Here is an 18,361-nt window from a genome sequence, read left to right on the forward strand (position 1 = left end):
CTCTTGTTCAAAAAACCTTAAGGCAGTTCCTATTGCAAGGATCAGTTTATACAATAGAAGATTCATTGAACTACAGTGTTTATCATTTGTTGTATTGTAAATTGCAAATGTATGCCCAAATTTGTATTTGTAATACCGAATATTTTTATTGCAATCATATATTTTGTAATATCTATTTCTCTGTAACACTTATTATTTTGTAATCTTTATCTGTCTCTAAAATGTATTTTTTTGTAGTGGGACTTAAGTTACTGTTTACTGTTTTTGTTTTGTAATCTCTGTCTATCTCTAAAATGTATTTTTTGTAGTGGGACCTAAGTTACTGTTTACTCTTTTTGTTTTGTTTTGTGTATTACTATAAATTCTGGCCAAAAGCTTATACACTTTCCATGTCCTGTGATAGTGTCACAACATGGATCACTGGAACAACAGATAAATTAAAAAATAATAATGAATAAAAAAAGTCATTGCTGTCACAACCATATCATGTTCACTGATGTGGACATCCTCAAAGAGGTCAGGTCTGTTTCTTGTTGCCATTAGAAACAATATATTTTCATCATGAGAGAGGTTCCAACCTGTCTGTTCTAGGTAGTTTTCGGAGAAGCCATTTAGTAATGTCTCACAGGGTGTCTTACCACACCCATCACTAACAAAACTGTAATTTTCCTAATTGATTGTTGAATTACTAAAGTTCCCCCAATGAGTACAGTATGATTTCGAAACTCTCGTTCAAGCGAAACATTCTCACATGCAGCTTCAATTGCCATCATGGTGGCTTTGAGTTTTTTGTCTATTGCAACGAATTTCTCGTTAGCCTATTCTTTCGATATACTCTTAAATTTTCCCCAGACATCTCAATGCCATTATTTTCAGGCTCAGCCATCTATAATTTAAGCAACCTTTATGTCTAAAGTTCTGTATTTTTGGTGATGGTTCTTGTACTTCCAGAAAAAGAACGTTCCCTACAGGTAAGGATCTGTAATAAAGCTGCTAACAACAGGTCTTTAAACGTTTTTGGTACTCCAGAACGCGCATCACACACAAGACAAATTTATGAAATGAAAACCAAATTACAGCGATGGTGCTTTGAAATTCAGTCAAAAGGACGCAGCCAAATGACGCAATTCACTGGTGGGAATGGTAAGTGCAGTCATAAAGTAGAATGGAGTTGAACTTTATGTTGCAAGATAAATGTTGCTTAATTTTTGTCATGCAACTGAAAACTGTGTCTTTACTCATTTAACTGTGGTGTCACTCCAGTATTCCATCATCTGGGGTGTCATATTAGTTGCACATGTGCACTGGGCTTAAATCATGAACGAAGATTTACTACAAACTATTTCACGTACAGCACTATTAACTTAAGAAAACTCTCAGACATCCACATTTGTTCATGTTGATATGGTCTGAAGTTAGGGATGAGGGATTCTCTGAATGCTAAAATTGTATAAAGCATTGCTTTATTTAAATTTGTTTAAAATCTGGTAGATGGTTCCTTAAGACAGTATTAAGCTGACATATCATACATTCCACATTACACTTCAAGCCATGAGAGTCTCTGTTTTCGTTAGTAGTATTATTTTTAAAATTTAGTAAGTATAGCATATATTTTTCGCAATATTGTTTTAGTTGAAGCTTTGTTATATAGCCGATTGGGTGAATATTTTTTTTTTTTAATTTATGTGACCATAGTATCCATAAATACTGTAGAATTATTTGTAGATTTCGAAACCATACTTGCAACTATGAAAAAAACTAATAAAAAACACATAGTTTCCCGTACGACTTTCATGTAACAGCGAGGTGGTGGAGTTATAGCACAATGAACTCGCATTCCGGAGGACCACGGTTCAAACCCGAGTCCAGGCTTCCTGATTGTGTTTTCAGTGACTTCCCTAAATCGCTTCACGCAAATGCCAAGACAGTTCTTTTGAAAAGGCACGGCCGACTTCCTTCAGCAACGGGACCGATGACCTCACTGTTTGGTCCTCTCCCCCAAATTAACCAACAAACGACCTTAATTTTTTTCCTAGCAGATATGCAGCTCTAATTCCAAGAACGTTAGAACGACCTACGTGGTAGGTCCTTTCTTCCGCATTGATTGACTTTGACCACACAGCAGATGACTAGAGTTTAGTATTTCGTGCCACGCCTTTGTACGGTATTGTGTTGCGTTTTCTGTGTAATATGTAAGTGATTTGATGGTGGAGACAGGAAATCACGGAAAGACACATATTGAGTGTGGTATTAAGACAATATTTAATTTTTATTATCATTACAGCTAACTGCCTCGAATGAAGTAGTTTGCCAATGCCTTGTAATGATGCTATAGTAACTGTTCGTACAATTATTGTATTAGTTTAATTTCATTTATTGGACATATTTGAACGATAAGTTTGTTCCACATTTAATTTTTGTATCATCCTTGGCGCTTCTGGTTATGGTTTGAGATAGCCTTAGAACTTCGTAAGTAATTATTTCAGGTTATGTGTATCAGAACCAAACACTTGTTATTTTCAGTGAGCTTGTGTTTCCGCATTGCGAGCAGGAGGTGACTAGCGTTTAGACAAACATATTAGCGCACATTACATACCTGTGCTGTTCGGCAATTACGAAAAATACCAGATCGACGCGTGGGTATGTAATGTGCTTGCTGTTTTCGTTCTGTCCGATAAAATTGCTAAATGTTTCCCGTGATTTAGCAAAAGAACCGCCAGATATTTTGATGTGTTGTCTGTAATTACCGGAAAAGTGTCTATATGCTGTGGTGGTTAGAGTAAGTGAAGGTCAATGTGAAATACTTTGTGATTGACGAAAAAAGACCCTCACGAAGTTCACACACACGCTGCATTCATATTGTCATATTTACTTGTGTTGTGCATGCGAAGTTCGGTAACAATATTTGTGAATGAAGGAATAGGGACAGTAAGAGTTCACTGTAATCTGATCTGTAGTTCGCCCGGGTTGTAGCGCAAGCAGTTGTACTGCCGATACATCAGATTCTTTAGCACACGTTAATACAGAGTATCAGGGATTGGTTATGTTGGTATGAAAGAGAATGCTGTAGAGGGAATTCATTGTGTAGCGTTTTCCATGGATTTTCAATGTGCTTATGTGCTCCATAGTTTAGTAAATAGTGTTAACTGCTGTTTGTAGTAATGTGCACGTTTCAATCTATGGAAGGATATGGGAAATGTAATTGACTCTGTAAGGCCTAATGGGTATGTGTAATTGCCACTGACAAAAGCCTCCAAAAACACAGAACATTGTCATGGGACGCTTATGAGAAAGTAATTTCACTAAGTCTTGTTAGAGGAATTTACTCGTTGTTAAATCTTGACAGTCAAGAATCATTTATTTTTCTATGCAACGTGCAGGCAGCAGTGTGTGTTTTTTAGGGACTGGGTAATGATTGCAGCATTGCTCTATATTGAGTTGATAATGTTGAATATAGATGACTGTATAAGGAAACAGTTGTTAAAAATACATACTAAACTGACTGAAAAAAAGAGAGTTCTGTCTGCATGGGTGGATTTTCATGTTCTGCTTTTCTGAATACCATGAGCAAATATGGGTTTATAGATTGATTGAAAATGCAGCCAGTATGATTGAGAAATAATTCTTTTCTGTTCTTGCATACGTTGCTAAGAACATAATTATAAACCTCTTACATTATTCTATATATTAAGGAATTGGCAGGATACATTGACAGGCTTCGATATAGCTCGAGACACATTTTAATCTTTTCTTCTTCTTACGTAAAATTGTCTACAGTAAATAGATTTGTCTGGTAAACTCACTTTATCTTAGTTGCTTCACATGACAGTTAGAAATTTATGTGGAAAAAGAAAGATAAGTCAGCTACCATATTCAGAAAAAGACTGATTACCACAAGCAAATGCTACTAAGTAACAGCAGTATCTGAAAGTCATTTGTTTCCATTGTGTGGGGGGTTTTTGTTTTCTCTCAAATTGAGTTGTGTTTACCATTAATGACACTGAGGCTTCAGAGTCCTCATAACCAGCAAGTTGTAAATCAGTTCATTTTGTCAGGTTCTTTGTCCCTCAGCCATTTTTAAATTTTTCATATGCATCGACTCATTTGCTGCAGCCAGAAAATACTGCCTCTGCACTATGTCGAATAATGACACTGTAAACATATCACTTTTGCTTTCTTGTTTTTCAGTGGCTTAGGAGGGCAATCATGGACTGCAAGGGAACTAGTTGGGTGAAAAAAGAGAAGAATGAAATATATGCTGAACCAGAATCCTTGGTAAATAGCTTCTTGTATTTTTTACCATTGTTTCATTAATTTCTTTGTACAATGTGTTGTGTAAACAAGCAGATTACATGTCCTGTTCGTCAGATGAAAAATATGGTATTGGCTGTTGGTTTTGCTTCTTGACCAAACGAAGTTGTGACTGTTGGCTGTGCAACATATTTGCAATGGATGGTGTCTTGTAGTATATGATGCTGCTCTCTAATATTTAATGTTTCAAATTTTCTGCAGCTTATTGTCAGTGTGATGTTGGCATCCCAGTAGTCAATGATCACATGTTTGCTGTCTACTAGGAAATTGTCAAATGCTCTTGAGTTGTGACGTTACCAATCACTTGTTACAAATTAATTTCCTGCTTTGAGATTTAGTTCGGTGTGTTGTTAATGTCTAGATTTGTTCCTTTTTTTTAGAAAGAGGTATTGTTAATGGATATGATAAAGTAATATACGAGTGGACTCCACTTGCTAGAGTGCAGATGATTTAGCTACTACTGTAGATCAGTTGTATGGTTTGCTGGACGAATTGATCATAAGCTATATTTGTGGTCAATTTTTAAGTTGACCAGAGTTGCTTTCTCAGACAAGAGGGATAAATATGTGGATTTATTGCAAAGACAATATTTGGCAGTCTATTCGTCATGGTGCCTGATGGAGAAATCTAAACTCATGACCTACAATATTTCTTTCCTGGTGTATAATTTTTGCTATTGTTCATCTAATTGGTTTTATATCCTCAAAGTTATTGTTAGCAATATTACCGTACTTGATCTGTTTTTGTTTTGTCAGTAGGTATTCAGAATTATTAAATATCGGGAAGTGGTAGGGGACCAAGAGTTGTTGATGAAATCCTTTGAGGAGCTTAAATACTATTAAATGAAAGAGCAGTTGGTAGTGTAATGTACAATCCTAAAAAGGAAATGGTGGTAATGCTGATACTAAAAGGAAAAGAGGAGTGTTACAGTTCTAACTGCAGAATGTTGGAATGTTTGCAGTGCTCTTTAACCAGTAGATCTTCACATTACCACTCTAAATATTTAGTATCAAATAAATTACTTTAATGTTAATATAATCACAGAGTTAAACTGTGTGGGCTCAAGTATGACACGTCTGTAACATACAACATACGCTTACAGGTTTGGTGATCATAAAAGAAGTAATTATAGCAGAATGTCACTGTCAGCTTCAGGCAAATTAAAACATGCTGAAGTTACTGTTAGAGCTTACTCCTTGATTCAGTTTTTCTGATATTAGCAGGATTTTGAGTTTTCCAGTGTGTGGCCATCAACATTTTATGGAAAACTCACTCCTCATCGAGCTTGTTTTGAAAATATATCCTTCATTTCTTTCTTCATCAAAGCGCTGTAATTTGTTTTATGTAGCTAGATCAAAACACTCCTGTGACACTGTAAAAATGTCATTTGCTCTGAATTGTTCATCTTGAGAGTTTCTCTAGAAGCAGTGAAAACACAAATGTACACTCGCGCTAGACAATGTCATGTTATAAAAGTAGCCTTGTCAGGTTTTTGTTAGCGTCAGCTGCCAAAGTCTGCGTCGAGTAGGACCTTCCTCCCCCTCCCCCCCCCTCCCCAAAAGAAGAAAACCTTTGTGCTTTGAATTTCTCACTTACCTTTCTTTCTATGAACTTGGTGTATGTAGTGTCGTGCTCATATTCAGGATGTTCATTCTTCTAGTGGTATTGTAGTTCGTGCATTGATATCAAAATGTCAGCAGTTGGTAAAGGCAAGTAGTTGCAGATATAGCACACATGCCTTTGCTGTACCAGTCACTTCTTTTTGGGACACCTACGGAAGTGAGGACTATATTGCACCTTCATATCATGTGTTACATCTGTATTGTAAATGTATCTGTTTTTCCATTAGCTCAAAGTTGTGTAACTGAGCAATTGCTGTTCAAGCTTTTCATGTGAGGTTGTATCTGAACTTGTCCAATGGTGACAAGCAAAACTCAGTTGCCTTAGTTGTGTTTTCCAAAGAACAGAGAAATTAAAATCAAACACGGGAAATGACAGGATAGAGTAATGGTATACAAAGCATGCATTCCAACTCAACACATTGAGGAGACCTTAGGTTGCAGGTAGGTAGAATGAATGGACTGCTAAATATTTAAGCTTTTGGACAAAGTAATTCATATGAAATACAGAACAACACTAGGCCATGAACACATCTAATGTGAGTAGAAATCTGTTGGAGTGAGAGTTGAAGAGGTGCTGTGGGGTGGGAAGTGAAGGATAGCAGGGTAGGGGTGGAGGTGATGCTGTGCTATTTGTGGTATTTGTCAAGGACATGGGGGGGGGGGAGGGGGGGACAGAATAGGGCTGCTAGGTGCAGTGTTGGGAGGCTGTGTGTGGAGGGGGGGGGGTGGAGTTGTGGGATAGGTCTGTGCAGTGCTAGAATGAGGGCAGGGTAGGGAATAGGTGGGGTGGAGCATACAGACTAGTTAACGTTGAGGCTTATGGGGATGACTGATACGTTGTACGAAGAGCTTCCATTTGCACAGTTTAGAAAAGCTTGTTATGTGTGTGCGTTTTTTTTTTTTAAATGTGCTTCCAAAGATGGAATCTTTGCTCATCTTCAACCTACCCTGCCACAAAAGACACCAATCATTTCCTTCACTGAGCCTAACAGTTCCTGCTACTTTACCATTTGGCACCCTGCTCATCATTGGCAGTGCTATCACCCTCTATGATGACATCCCCCAACACCCATGGCTTTCTGTTACTGAACAGTACCTTTCCCAGTGTCTGACTCTCTCCTAACCTACAGCCCCTTCCTGGTCGCCATGACCAATTAGATTCTAACCCACAATTCTCCATTGAAGGCACCGCCTACAAACAAATCTACAGCACATCAAAGGGCATTTGTATGGCACCATGTTCTGCCAGTTCATTCATATGCCACCTAGAGGATTCCTTTCTAACCACCCAGAATCACAAACCCTTCACCAGATCAAGATTTGTTGATGACATTTTAATGATCTTATTGGTTTGTTTATTGAACCTGATCTGATTAGGTCCATCAGGCCCTCTATTAAACTGGACCATGGTTCCACAAATACTGTACCCTTTTCGTATCATATTTTCCCGAAACTAAGTTTTAATATGACAAATAGTATTACAATGATTTGGGTGTCTCAATTAGCAATGTCAGTGAATAATACTATGAACTAAAAGTTAATACTGGTAGTACTTCTACTGCTGCAGTTGATACCACTAGTGGTGGTGATGAAAGAATTTGAAAGAGTGCAAGGTAGATTTTATTCTGATACAGTGTGTTATGGGGAAAGGAAATGTAAGGAGACTCCACCAGCTAAGAATATTGGGAAACAATGTGGTTGCAAGGAATATACTAATGGTCACACTGAGGCCTGCACAGCCTAAAATTTCCTTTCGAGCGTTTTCCCAGAAACAGATCTCCCATGCCTTGTCTTGTCAGTCACAAATACAGAAGTATCCAATTCCACCCATCTACTTTGTTCCATGACGTCACAAATATGGCAGAAGCAACCATACACTAAGACTCCAATGTGGCGCCTATGTAAACATGACCACTAACACGAAAATACAATTAAAAACCAAAACACACACACACACACACACACACACACACACACACACACACTCACTCACTCACTCACTCCCAGTGCACTTACTATTTTCGCTTTCTCTATTTCTCTCCTCCCCTTCCCCTCCCACAGTACAGCTTCCCAAAACTGCCATTAGCAACCCATACTGTCTCTGCCACATCCTTGCGTGGTGTCACAGAGAACACATTATCTTCCCCCCACCCTTCCTCCCACCTTTACATTGCTATCCTTCTCTCCTTGCCCTGTGCCGCCTCATACCGCACAACCCACCCTAACAGATTGTTGCTCATGCCAAAAGCAGATGGTCATGTCTCAGTTCTTGGAGACAGTGGCTGTGTGTGTGTGTGTGTGTGTTTGTGTTTGTTTTCTATTTCAGAAGCTGGGCTTTGTCCAGAATCTCAATTTTTAACACTCTCTCATTGTACATGTCTGAGTCAGTATAGAAAGTAAACGTGCCAAATTTCATGTTGATGGGAAAGTGAACTGGGAAAAACACAACAACCAAATCTGGAAGTAAAGGCCTCAAGATTGTTCTACCTTATGTGTAAACTGAGAGTAGTGTTTGGTTGTAACACGCTTTGTATGTCATATTTTGGTTTCTTTGTCAGATACATGTTTATTCCGCTGATATCAGTGACATAAAAAAATCTGTGGAATATGCTAGGCAGAACATATAGTGCTGCCTGTATATGTTTACCAGGCTTAGAATACTAGTAGTTTTTGATACATCTATGACTCTGCTGTTGGCATCAGGAAGAATGGTAAGGAATGTGTTGCCAGAATGCAGTTTACAAACAAGATACTGTAAGTAATGCAAACTTCCACATCCCAAGGCATGGGCTAGCAAGAACAGGAAACTCTCACAAAGTGAATGACCTCAAAAGTTTTATTTATTATTCCCCCCCCCCCCCCCCCTGCTTCATCCACATCATTTTAAAATTTCAAAATAAAACTGTGTGATTGGCTAATATAAAATCCATGTTACAATTAGTTGTATGGTGTGGGTATTGTTGATTTCAATATTAAAGATTCTGGCTGTACCCACTGATTTCACTACACTATTGTTTTTTTTTATATGATGAAGCGCATTTCGTATAAAATAGTTACCGATAAGTAAATAAAGATTATGGGAGTCGGAAGTATGATTCAAAGTAGCAGCATAGGAAAATGAAGTGCAAGATGCTAATAAATTTTCAAATTTCTTGTCACTGATCATTTATATAACTTTTAGATCACTACCGTTGAAATGCACCTTACTGACTGTCACTGAGAAGGCCACTCTGAAAAGAATGGGTCATTTATTCTTTGGAAGTGTCATACACTTAAAATATGTGATAATTTTTGTAATATATCTAAAATTGTCTTCTTCAAGGAACTCCTGGCAGATTTTTTAAATGGATGAGCAAGTGAACCAACAGGTAATTCTAGAATTGGTGTGCTGTATGAAATGAAGCAGTGTTATGTTATGACTCAATTTTGGTGAATATAATATAGATTGGCTTGATGCACTTGCCCATGCTAGAATACCCTCCACTAACCTCTTAATCTCTGATGACTTTCACCTCCTACATCCGTTTGAACTTGCTTCTTGTCTTCAAGCCATAGTATCCCTCTACACTTTTTACCTTCACATATTCCTCCATTACCAACTTGACTATCCCTAAAAGCCTCAGAATTTGTGCTATTAACAGGTTCCTTGTGTTAGTGAAATAGGTCCCTATGTTCCTCCCTCATTTGTTGTTTCATTTACCCATCAAATCTTCAGCATTCTTCTGTATGACATTTCAGATGCTTCCATTCTCATCTTGTCTGAATTGCCTATCATTTATGTTTGACTTCCATACAGGGCTGCACTGCAAATATCTTCAGAAAAGACTTCCTAACACTTAAATCTATATTAGATGTGAACAGTCCTCTTTATTAGGCACATGTTCATTGATATTGCTAGTCTTCACTTTATTTCTTTCTTACTTCGGCCATTGTCAGTTACTTTGATGCCCAATTAGCAAAAGTTATCTACTACTTTTACTGTCTCATTTTCTAGTCAAAACTCAACATTGCCTGGTTTATTTCAGCTAGATTCCATTGCTTTTATTGATGTTTGTCACACAATCTCCTTTAGTGATGATATCCAATTTTGCTCTTCTGAGTTTTACCTCCCACACATCCCTTCATTGACAGTTTCAAGATGTCTGTTTTGTGTGATAGAATTACATTGTCATTGGTAAACACACAGTTTGCTTTACTTTCTTCCAGATTTCCTTCATGTCTTCGTCGTACAGAGTGCATATCAGATGTAGGCTACAAGCCTGTCTCAGTTCCTACTCAATGCTTCCCTTTCATGTCTTTCAAGTCTTACAACTGGTGCCTGGTTTCTGTGAAAGTTGCAAGCAAACTTTTGCTTCCTGTCTATTTATTCTGCTGCTGCCCAAATTCCAAAGAGTGCAGTCAACTCCACATTCTCAAAAGCATTTCAGTAAATCTGCAAAAGCTGTAAATACAATTTTGTTTTCATTTAACTCATCTTCTAAGGTAAGCCATAGTATCAGTATTGCCTTGTGTTACATGTTCCTAGTACCCAAAGTGATCTTATGCAAGGTTAACCCTCTAAAAGCTTTTCCTTTCTTGCAAGCATGTCATATTAATCTGATAATATTCACACCTGTTAGCACCTGCCTTTCTTCAAATTTGAATTATTACATTATGGTTGATGTATGACTGTACGTCAACTATCTCATATCTTGCACAAAAGTGGAATAATTTTGTCATGGATGGCTTTCCCATGTATCCCAATAATTCTGAGGGAATGTCACCAACTGCAATGGCCTTGGTACTACTTCGCTCTTTCAGTGCTGTATCAAATTCTGGTCATGTTATGATATCTCCAGTCTTGCCTGCAACTACTTCCTTTTCCCATTTTGGAGCAAGTTTGTTCCCCTTTGCCCTACAACCATTCTTGTTTAGCCATATTGCGTCTTCTGTCAACATCATTCCAGTAATGTCTGTATTCCCTTTTGTCTGCATAAATAGCTAGATGTTTGTATTTGCTCTTTGCATCAATTAAATTCAGTATCTCATGAGTTGTGAAGGTATTCCTACTAGGCCTTACTTTTTACCTATGTTTCCTCCTGCTTCACTGTTTCATCTCAAAGCTGCCTATTCATCACCCAGTGTATACTTACCCTCTATTTATCACTTTTTGCCTAATGCTCATTTTCAAACCATCAGTGAGTTTTGGTTCATTCAAGTTTATCCAAATGCCATGTACTTAAATTCTACTTTTACCATTTCTTCCAAATTACTCTGCAGTTAATAAAAACAACTCTAGCCAGAGTCCACATCTATCACTGGAAATGTTTTGTAGTTTAGAATCCTGTTTTGAAATCTTTGTTTTTGACATTACATAATCTGTTTGAAACCTTTTGGTTTCTCCATGTTATTCCACATACACAAGCTTCTTTCATGATACTTGAAATAAGTGTTTGCAGTGACTAATTCATGCCATGTGCAAAATTCTACCAGGTGGCTTCCGCCTTTGTCATTTGTGCCATTGGATGTTCTCGTAACTATTTTGCATCCTGTTCCTACTACTGAATTTCATTACCTTCTAGAATTGGTTTTCATCTTCCTTAGATATTGAATAATTACTCATCAAACTTTTTCCTATTTTATTATTCTGCTGGTCTGGTTGCCATACAAATTTCTACCATTGTTGTATTTTATTCATGCCTATTTCAGCTATGGTAATTCAGTGACATTGCTGTTGATAATAGCTTACTCATGTTACTATTTTCTTGCTCACTACTAGGGCTCTCCCTGCGTGATCCCTATTTGATTTTTTGTTGATAATCTTGTACTGATCTGACCAGAACTCCTGTCCTTTCTGCCACTGCACTTCAGTTCGTACTACAACTGAATACAACCTATCCATTTTTGCTATTTAGTGTGTGTGTGTGGGGGGGGGGGTGGAGGGGGTTTGAGGTTTTCGGGTGCTAAACAGCGTGGTCATCAGCGCCCAACTGGTTTCGTGCCACTCTCCATACTACCCTATCCTGTGCAAGTTTCTTCATCTCAAAGTATGTACTGCAGTCTACATCCTTCTGAATCTGCTTAGTGTATTCATCTCTTGGTCTCCCTCTTTGACTTTTACCCTCCACACTGCCCTCCTATACTAAACTGGGGATCCATTGATGCCTCAGAACATGTCCTACCAACCGATCCCTTCTTCTAGTCAAGTTGTGCCACAAATTCATCATCTCCCTATTCTATTCAGTACCTCCTCATTAGTTACATGACCTACCCATCTAATCTTCAGCATTCTTCTGTAGCACCACATTTCAAAAGCTTCTGTTCTCTTACACACACACACACACACACACACACACACACACACACACACACACACACACACACACGTGCAGAGAGCTGAGACCACACTGCCAAGCTGTGGTCTCAGCTCTCTGAGACCGCAATCATGCGAGGGTGCACGTGTCTACTGCTGACAAAGGCCTTAATGGCCGAAAGCCTTAATTGTGTGAATCTTTTTATTGTGCCTATCGCGACTCAGCATCTCCGCTATATGGTGAGTAGCATCTTTCCTTCTCTGGTATTGTTACATTCCATCCTGGGTTTTCCATTGTTTGATGTTTGCTTCTATTCTATTTTTGCTTAAACTGTTAGTCGTCTGTGTTGTCCACTTCCATACAAGACTACACTCCATACAAATACTTTCAGAAATGACTTCCTGACACTTAAATCTATACTTGATGTTAACAAATTTGTCTTCTCGAGAAAAGCTTTACTTGCCATTGCCACCCTACATTTTATAATCCTGTCTACTTTGACCATCATCAGTTATTTTGCTCCTCAAATAGGAAAACTCATGTACTACTTTGTGTCTCATTTTCTAATCTAAATCCCTCAGCATCACTGATTTAACTCAACTACATTCCATTATCCTCATTTTGCTTTTGTTGATGTTCATCTTCTATTCTCCTTTCAAGACACTGTCTCTGACAAAATTACAATGTCATTGGCGAACCTCAAAGTTTTTATTTCTTCTCCATGGATTTTAATTTCTGCTTCAAATTTTTCTTTTGTTTTCTGAACTGCTTGCTCAGTATACAGATTAAATACCATCAGGGATAGGCTACAACCCTGTCTCACTCCCTTCCCAACCGCTCTTTCCCTTTCATGCCCCTTGACTCTTATAACTGCCATCAGGTTACTGTACATATTGTAAACAGTCTTTTGTTCCCTGGGTTTGACCTCTGCAACCTTCATAATTTGAGAGAGAGTATTAAAGTCAACATTATAAAAAGGTTTCCCTAAGCCTACAAATGCTAGAAATATATGTCTGCCTTTCCTTAATCTGTATTCTAAGACAAGTTGTAGGGTCAGTATTGCCTTATGTTTTCAAACATTTCTATGGAATCCAAACTGGTTTTTCCCAAGGTCAGCTTCTACCAGTTTTTCAATTCATCTGTAATGTATTCGTGTTAGTATTTTGCAGCCATGACTTACCAAACTGATGGTTTGGCAATTTTCATGTCTAGTTTGGTAATTTTTACGTCTGTCAACACCTTCTTTTTTTGGGATTGGAATTATTATATTCTTCTTGAAGTCTGAGGGTATTTCACCTATCTCCTACATCCTACTCACCACATGGTAGAGTTCTGTCAGGTCTGGCTCTTCGAAGGCTATCAGTAGTTCTAATGGAATGTTGTATACTTGCAGGGCCTTGTTTCAACTCGGGTCTTTCATGGCTTTGTCAAACTTGTCACACAGTATCATTTCTCCCATTTCATCTTCATCTACATCATGTTCTATTTCCATATATTGCACTCCAATACATCGCCCTTCTATAGACACTCTATATAATTCTTCCACATTTCTGCTTTCTCTTCTTTGCTTAGAACTGGTTTTCTGCCTGAGCTCTTGATATTCATCCAAGTGCTTCTCTTTCTCTAAAGGTCTCTCTAATTTTCCTGTAGGCAGTATCTATCTTACCCCGTAGTGATATATACTAAACCTACTAAGGTATGTAATACTCCACACTCACATATAGAGTGCCTGTCCTGCTTTTCCTGATAACATCCTCCTGTGTAGCCTCTGCCTGGAGATCTGTATGGGGGATTATTTTACCTCCAGAATATTTTGCCTAAGATAATTTTGTACAGTAGAGCTGCATGCTCTTGGGAAGAAAAAAACAAACACAGCTGCAGTTTCCCTTTGCTTTCATCCACTTGCAGTATTGGCACAGGAAGTTGGTTAATGCTACAAGGCCAGGTCAGTTGATCATACAGACCATTGCTCCTGCAACTGCTGAAAAGGCTTTTGCCTCTCTTGAGGAACCATGTGTTAGCTTGATTTCTCCTCAGATAATACGTATTTGTGTTTGCACTTACTGTTTTCAGTATCGCTCACATTCCAGGAACCCTACCTTGGCAGTGTCCATGGTTCGTTTTGGTGTGGGGGCTGTGCACTATTGTTTAAAGTGCTGTCTTGGAGCAGAAGAAATAGTTTTAGCATGTATATTTGTAGAATTACTTAGTTATCTGTATGAACATAAATAACAATTCTGTGATACTGTATTGGTACACATACAAACAAACAGATGAAAACTGTTGCTATGTCTCAGATTTGAGGCTGTAACTTCTGGTTTCAGGATCAGTTACTTTAACAATTACCCTAACCAAGCATGCCTCCAGGGCTGCCAAGGGGATGTCACTTGTGTGTCCTCATAGATTTTCATCGTAGGTTCAGGATTTTAAGGTCAGCGACCAGCCAATAGTTTTGTAAAGCTGTATGACACAGTTCTCCATAGAAGTAGAAACAAGAAATGCATTTGGCAGTTGGGTGATTTGTGTGTGCTGGTAAGTATAAAAAATTTATTATACAGTTGTCTGTAGATGAGTACATATGATAACAATATAATAATCATAAAATTGGTGGTTCAGATAACACTGATTGCTACAAGTTCTTTTAGTTTTATTTACATTCCATATGTAAAACAAATGGTAATTTTAATTCATGCTGAACCATACTTTATTAAAAAGTTATTTTTAATTATAAGTTACATAAAATGCAAGTATTGTAGAAAAATTACAATTTGGTACGAAAATGGAGAGCATCAAATTGAAAATAAAGAAATCTCGCAGAAATGTATCAAAATTTTTGTTTTAATAAGTCGAATGTTGAAAAAAATGTAATTTTTACTAAACTGTTACAATTCAGTATTTGTTAAATTTGCGAGTTGTTAGTAGACATGGAAGTTTCCAAAAATTAGTATTTCTTACTAGAAGATTCGAACCAGCAGCTTTTTCATTAAGGTACTTTTGTGCTATAGTCTCAATTACCAGCAGTTGTGTTAATAATTAGGAAATATTTTGTAGTTGACAGCACTCAGAAATCTTCTGATCTTCAATGTCAAATTTTTGTCATTGTTTGGTATCTGCATAGTGCTGGTTTAGGGATTTGATGTTCCAGCACAACTCCAAATACTCTAAATCTGAAGGAAATTAAAGAGGATGATCTGAAAGATACCCTTTTCAGTCAAGTTCTTATTCTTGCAGGGATGTGCCCATAATGATTAAGGTGATAGCCCATAAAATGCAAGAAATCCAGGTTTAACTCATCAGTGCAACCAAAATTAATTTTTACATCTGCTGTTACATAGATGATTCTCTAATATTAGGTAGTCATTGGATCAAATTGTGAATGTTTCTGATCAGCTTAAATCATCTGTTATTCAAAATTGTATTGGCTGACGGCATTACAGCAGAATTGTGAGTGAATAGAGCAACTGATTTTAATTAATCAGTGACTGTAGGATCCATTTTTATTCTTGCAGAGGAACTGCTTTCTTTCCAAAATCATATAGGAGAACAAAATCATCTGGTGTTCAGGCCTTCAGCTCCAAACATGTTTCCTGTGCCTCTTCTTACAAACTGAAATGACCTGTGCATTTTTATGTTCCCATGAAAAGCCACTGTTCCATAAAGTAACACTTCAATTGCCAGAGGTTTTTCTGCAAGATCCACTTGTTTTATTTAATCTGATGGCTGCCACTTCAGGTCTAGTGGTCTACTGTGTAAAAAAGTTTGGTTTTTCCTTCTCCCTCCTGTCCCCACCTTAGTCAATTTTGTATCTGTCATTTTAGTATCCATGCTGCAGCCAGAAATGTGAAATGCATTTTTATGTTCTTTAGTGGAGAAACTTTGTAAGGCAAAGCATTGTAATTGACTTTTGTGTTAATGTCTTCTGTTTTGCTGCCATGTGCATCATTGTCAACTTGGCTTTGTAGAGTTGTCTTTGATCCATTTTCTAACATTTTTGTTCAGAAGTTTTGGGGTTTTCATTTTTGTTTCATGTTTTGCAAGATATGATCTTGCTTGTAAATTAATGGAAGGCTGCTTATATAGGCTGTCTTGGTGGTTCTCATATGTTCAACTTCTGGTTGGCCATGGAGATTCAGAGGATTTAGCTTCATTTGTATTTGCTGTACAGATCTCTCCTGTCATGTAACTATGTAATGTTGTTAACATTTGCAGGTCCTCACTGTATTCCACAACATTCCCCATGCTGGGTGTATTGGCTGTTACATGATGTTTGATCACCTTACCAGGTTTGTTAGGCAGAAGTATGTTCCTGTCTTTCAGAATTTGTTTTTAACAGTAGCAATCTGTGATGCTTCAGTAGTCCAGTGCTCATGTTCCAGTCTCTGTATTTAGAGAATTTATTATTTTGGGCATGTTTATTGCTAACAGAATAAATATTTTCCTGTTTGTGTGTGTTTTCTAAACAGTTACACAGGCTAATTTTTGGAAAAAAAGTGTTTTGTAGTTTTTCACAGGAATTTTTGTTCACAGCTGTGCTAATGTCATAGGATGTGATTTTGAGATGAATGAGTTCAGATTGTCCTCTGGAAATTTAGATCTATGTTTTCCATGGATTCTCTAAATCTCTTCAAGGAAATGGATGGACAGCTCCTGATAAAATGGCATGGCTCATGTTGCTTATATTTGCTCAACCTCATGTCATGTTGTACTTCATTGATGTAATTTTCCTCATCTTTCTCCCCATCTGAAGGCATGCATCTTCAGTTATGTAGCTGACAAGTATATATAATCTCCTGTCTCTGCAGTATGATGGAGAAATTCGATTTGTATACAATATTTACCAGAGTATATCTTAAGAATTAATCTACTATGATGGGTGGATGTTGGAACTCAAATGTTTTTTTTTTTTTTTTTTCCACATCACATTTGACACTTTAAAATTATTTTTTCCTCTCATTTGATACTTATCTGCATGCAGATTTCAAATTTCAGTAACATGCAATGAGATAAATGCAGATTTATCTCATTGTACAGTACTGATTTGTCAAGATAATAAATGTATTACTGCCTGTGTTCTGTGGTGCATCTTTCTAATGGGTCCTCTGTATGGAATATCAGATTTTGTAGCTAATCATTTCTAGTTTTCCTTCCAGTATTGTGTGTATAATGCCACTGTTAGTTAATGAAACTCTGGATCTGGTCTTGAGTGCTTACACACTTTTCTAAGAGTAAGAGGATTGCTTCTTGAATGGGTGTGAGGCTACAAATTCAAGTGTTTTGGGTTCAGTCCCAAGCATCATCTGTCACTTTTTCACATGCAAATTGTCTATGTGGAAAATAAGTTTCCATTCCAGTGTGAAGCTCTAGGTCCTCATGTAACTTACTATGTCAGTGAGTTCAGAAGTTGGAGGAAGCCAGTGGCATACCACATCTAGTAAGACAATGCCTAATAGAGCAGTAAAATGTTAATAACTAACTCCAGGTTGTTGAAAGCTTTTTTTTACTTTGGGTTTGCATTTGTTTTTGTGACATTTGACATGTATTTTCCTCAGTACCAAAATTAGGTGACACACACTTAGATCTGCATTTACCTGCTTATTATCTTTACAGGGGGTTTTCTAACCTAAAAAATGCATTCTGCATGTAACCTGCTCAAGATATCAGCTGTGTAGAAGTGCCCTTAAGAAGACAATCTGAACCCTCATCTTTACTGCACAGGGTTAGCAAAAATAGTCTTCTGTTCTTACGTATTAATATACAGTCTTTAAGAAAGAAGTTGGAAGAATTGCAGTACTGGTTAGAAACTTCGAACTGTGGTATAATTAGTGTAAATGAGCACTGGCTATATTCATCAGAAATTGACCTCAATATTCCATTTGGTTACTCCTTAGCTAGTAGTTACTGCAGATCAACAATTGGACTTGGGGGTGTTGCAATATATATTAAGAATAGACTAAATCTAAAATACTTTGCTATTGATGTCACAGACCTGTGTATAGACACCATCTTTGAGGCTGCAGTTGTACATATACCTAAACATAATATTATTGTTGCATCTGTATATCGCACACCATCTTCTAGTGAATATGAATTTATGGCAAATTTAAAAAAACTGTTAGTCTTACTAACTAAGCCTAA

General features: G+C 37.4%; 1 protein-coding gene across 1 annotated transcript in view; it reads left to right on the forward strand.

Moving 5' to 3' along the window:
* The first annotated feature begins 2,124 nt into the window (after positions 1-2,124).
* The window catches only part of LOC126212632 (zinc finger protein 99-like), a 110,816-nt gene continuing 94,579 nt past the window's right edge, over positions 2,125-18,361 (forward strand). The window contains exons 1-2 of the mRNA XM_049940059.1: positions 2,125-2,247; positions 4,189-4,275. Coding sequence (XP_049796016.1) covers positions 4,207-4,275 — 69 coding nt within the window. The 5' untranslated portion in view covers positions 2,125-2,247; positions 4,189-4,206. The remainder of the gene's footprint in view (positions 2,248-4,188; positions 4,276-18,361) is intronic.

Source organism: Schistocerca nitens, chromosome 11, assembly GCF_023898315.1.
Source record: "Schistocerca nitens isolate TAMUIC-IGC-003100 chromosome 11, iqSchNite1.1, whole genome shotgun sequence".
In the NCBI taxonomy this organism is placed as follows: domain Eukaryota; kingdom Metazoa; phylum Arthropoda; class Insecta; order Orthoptera; family Acrididae; genus Schistocerca; species Schistocerca nitens.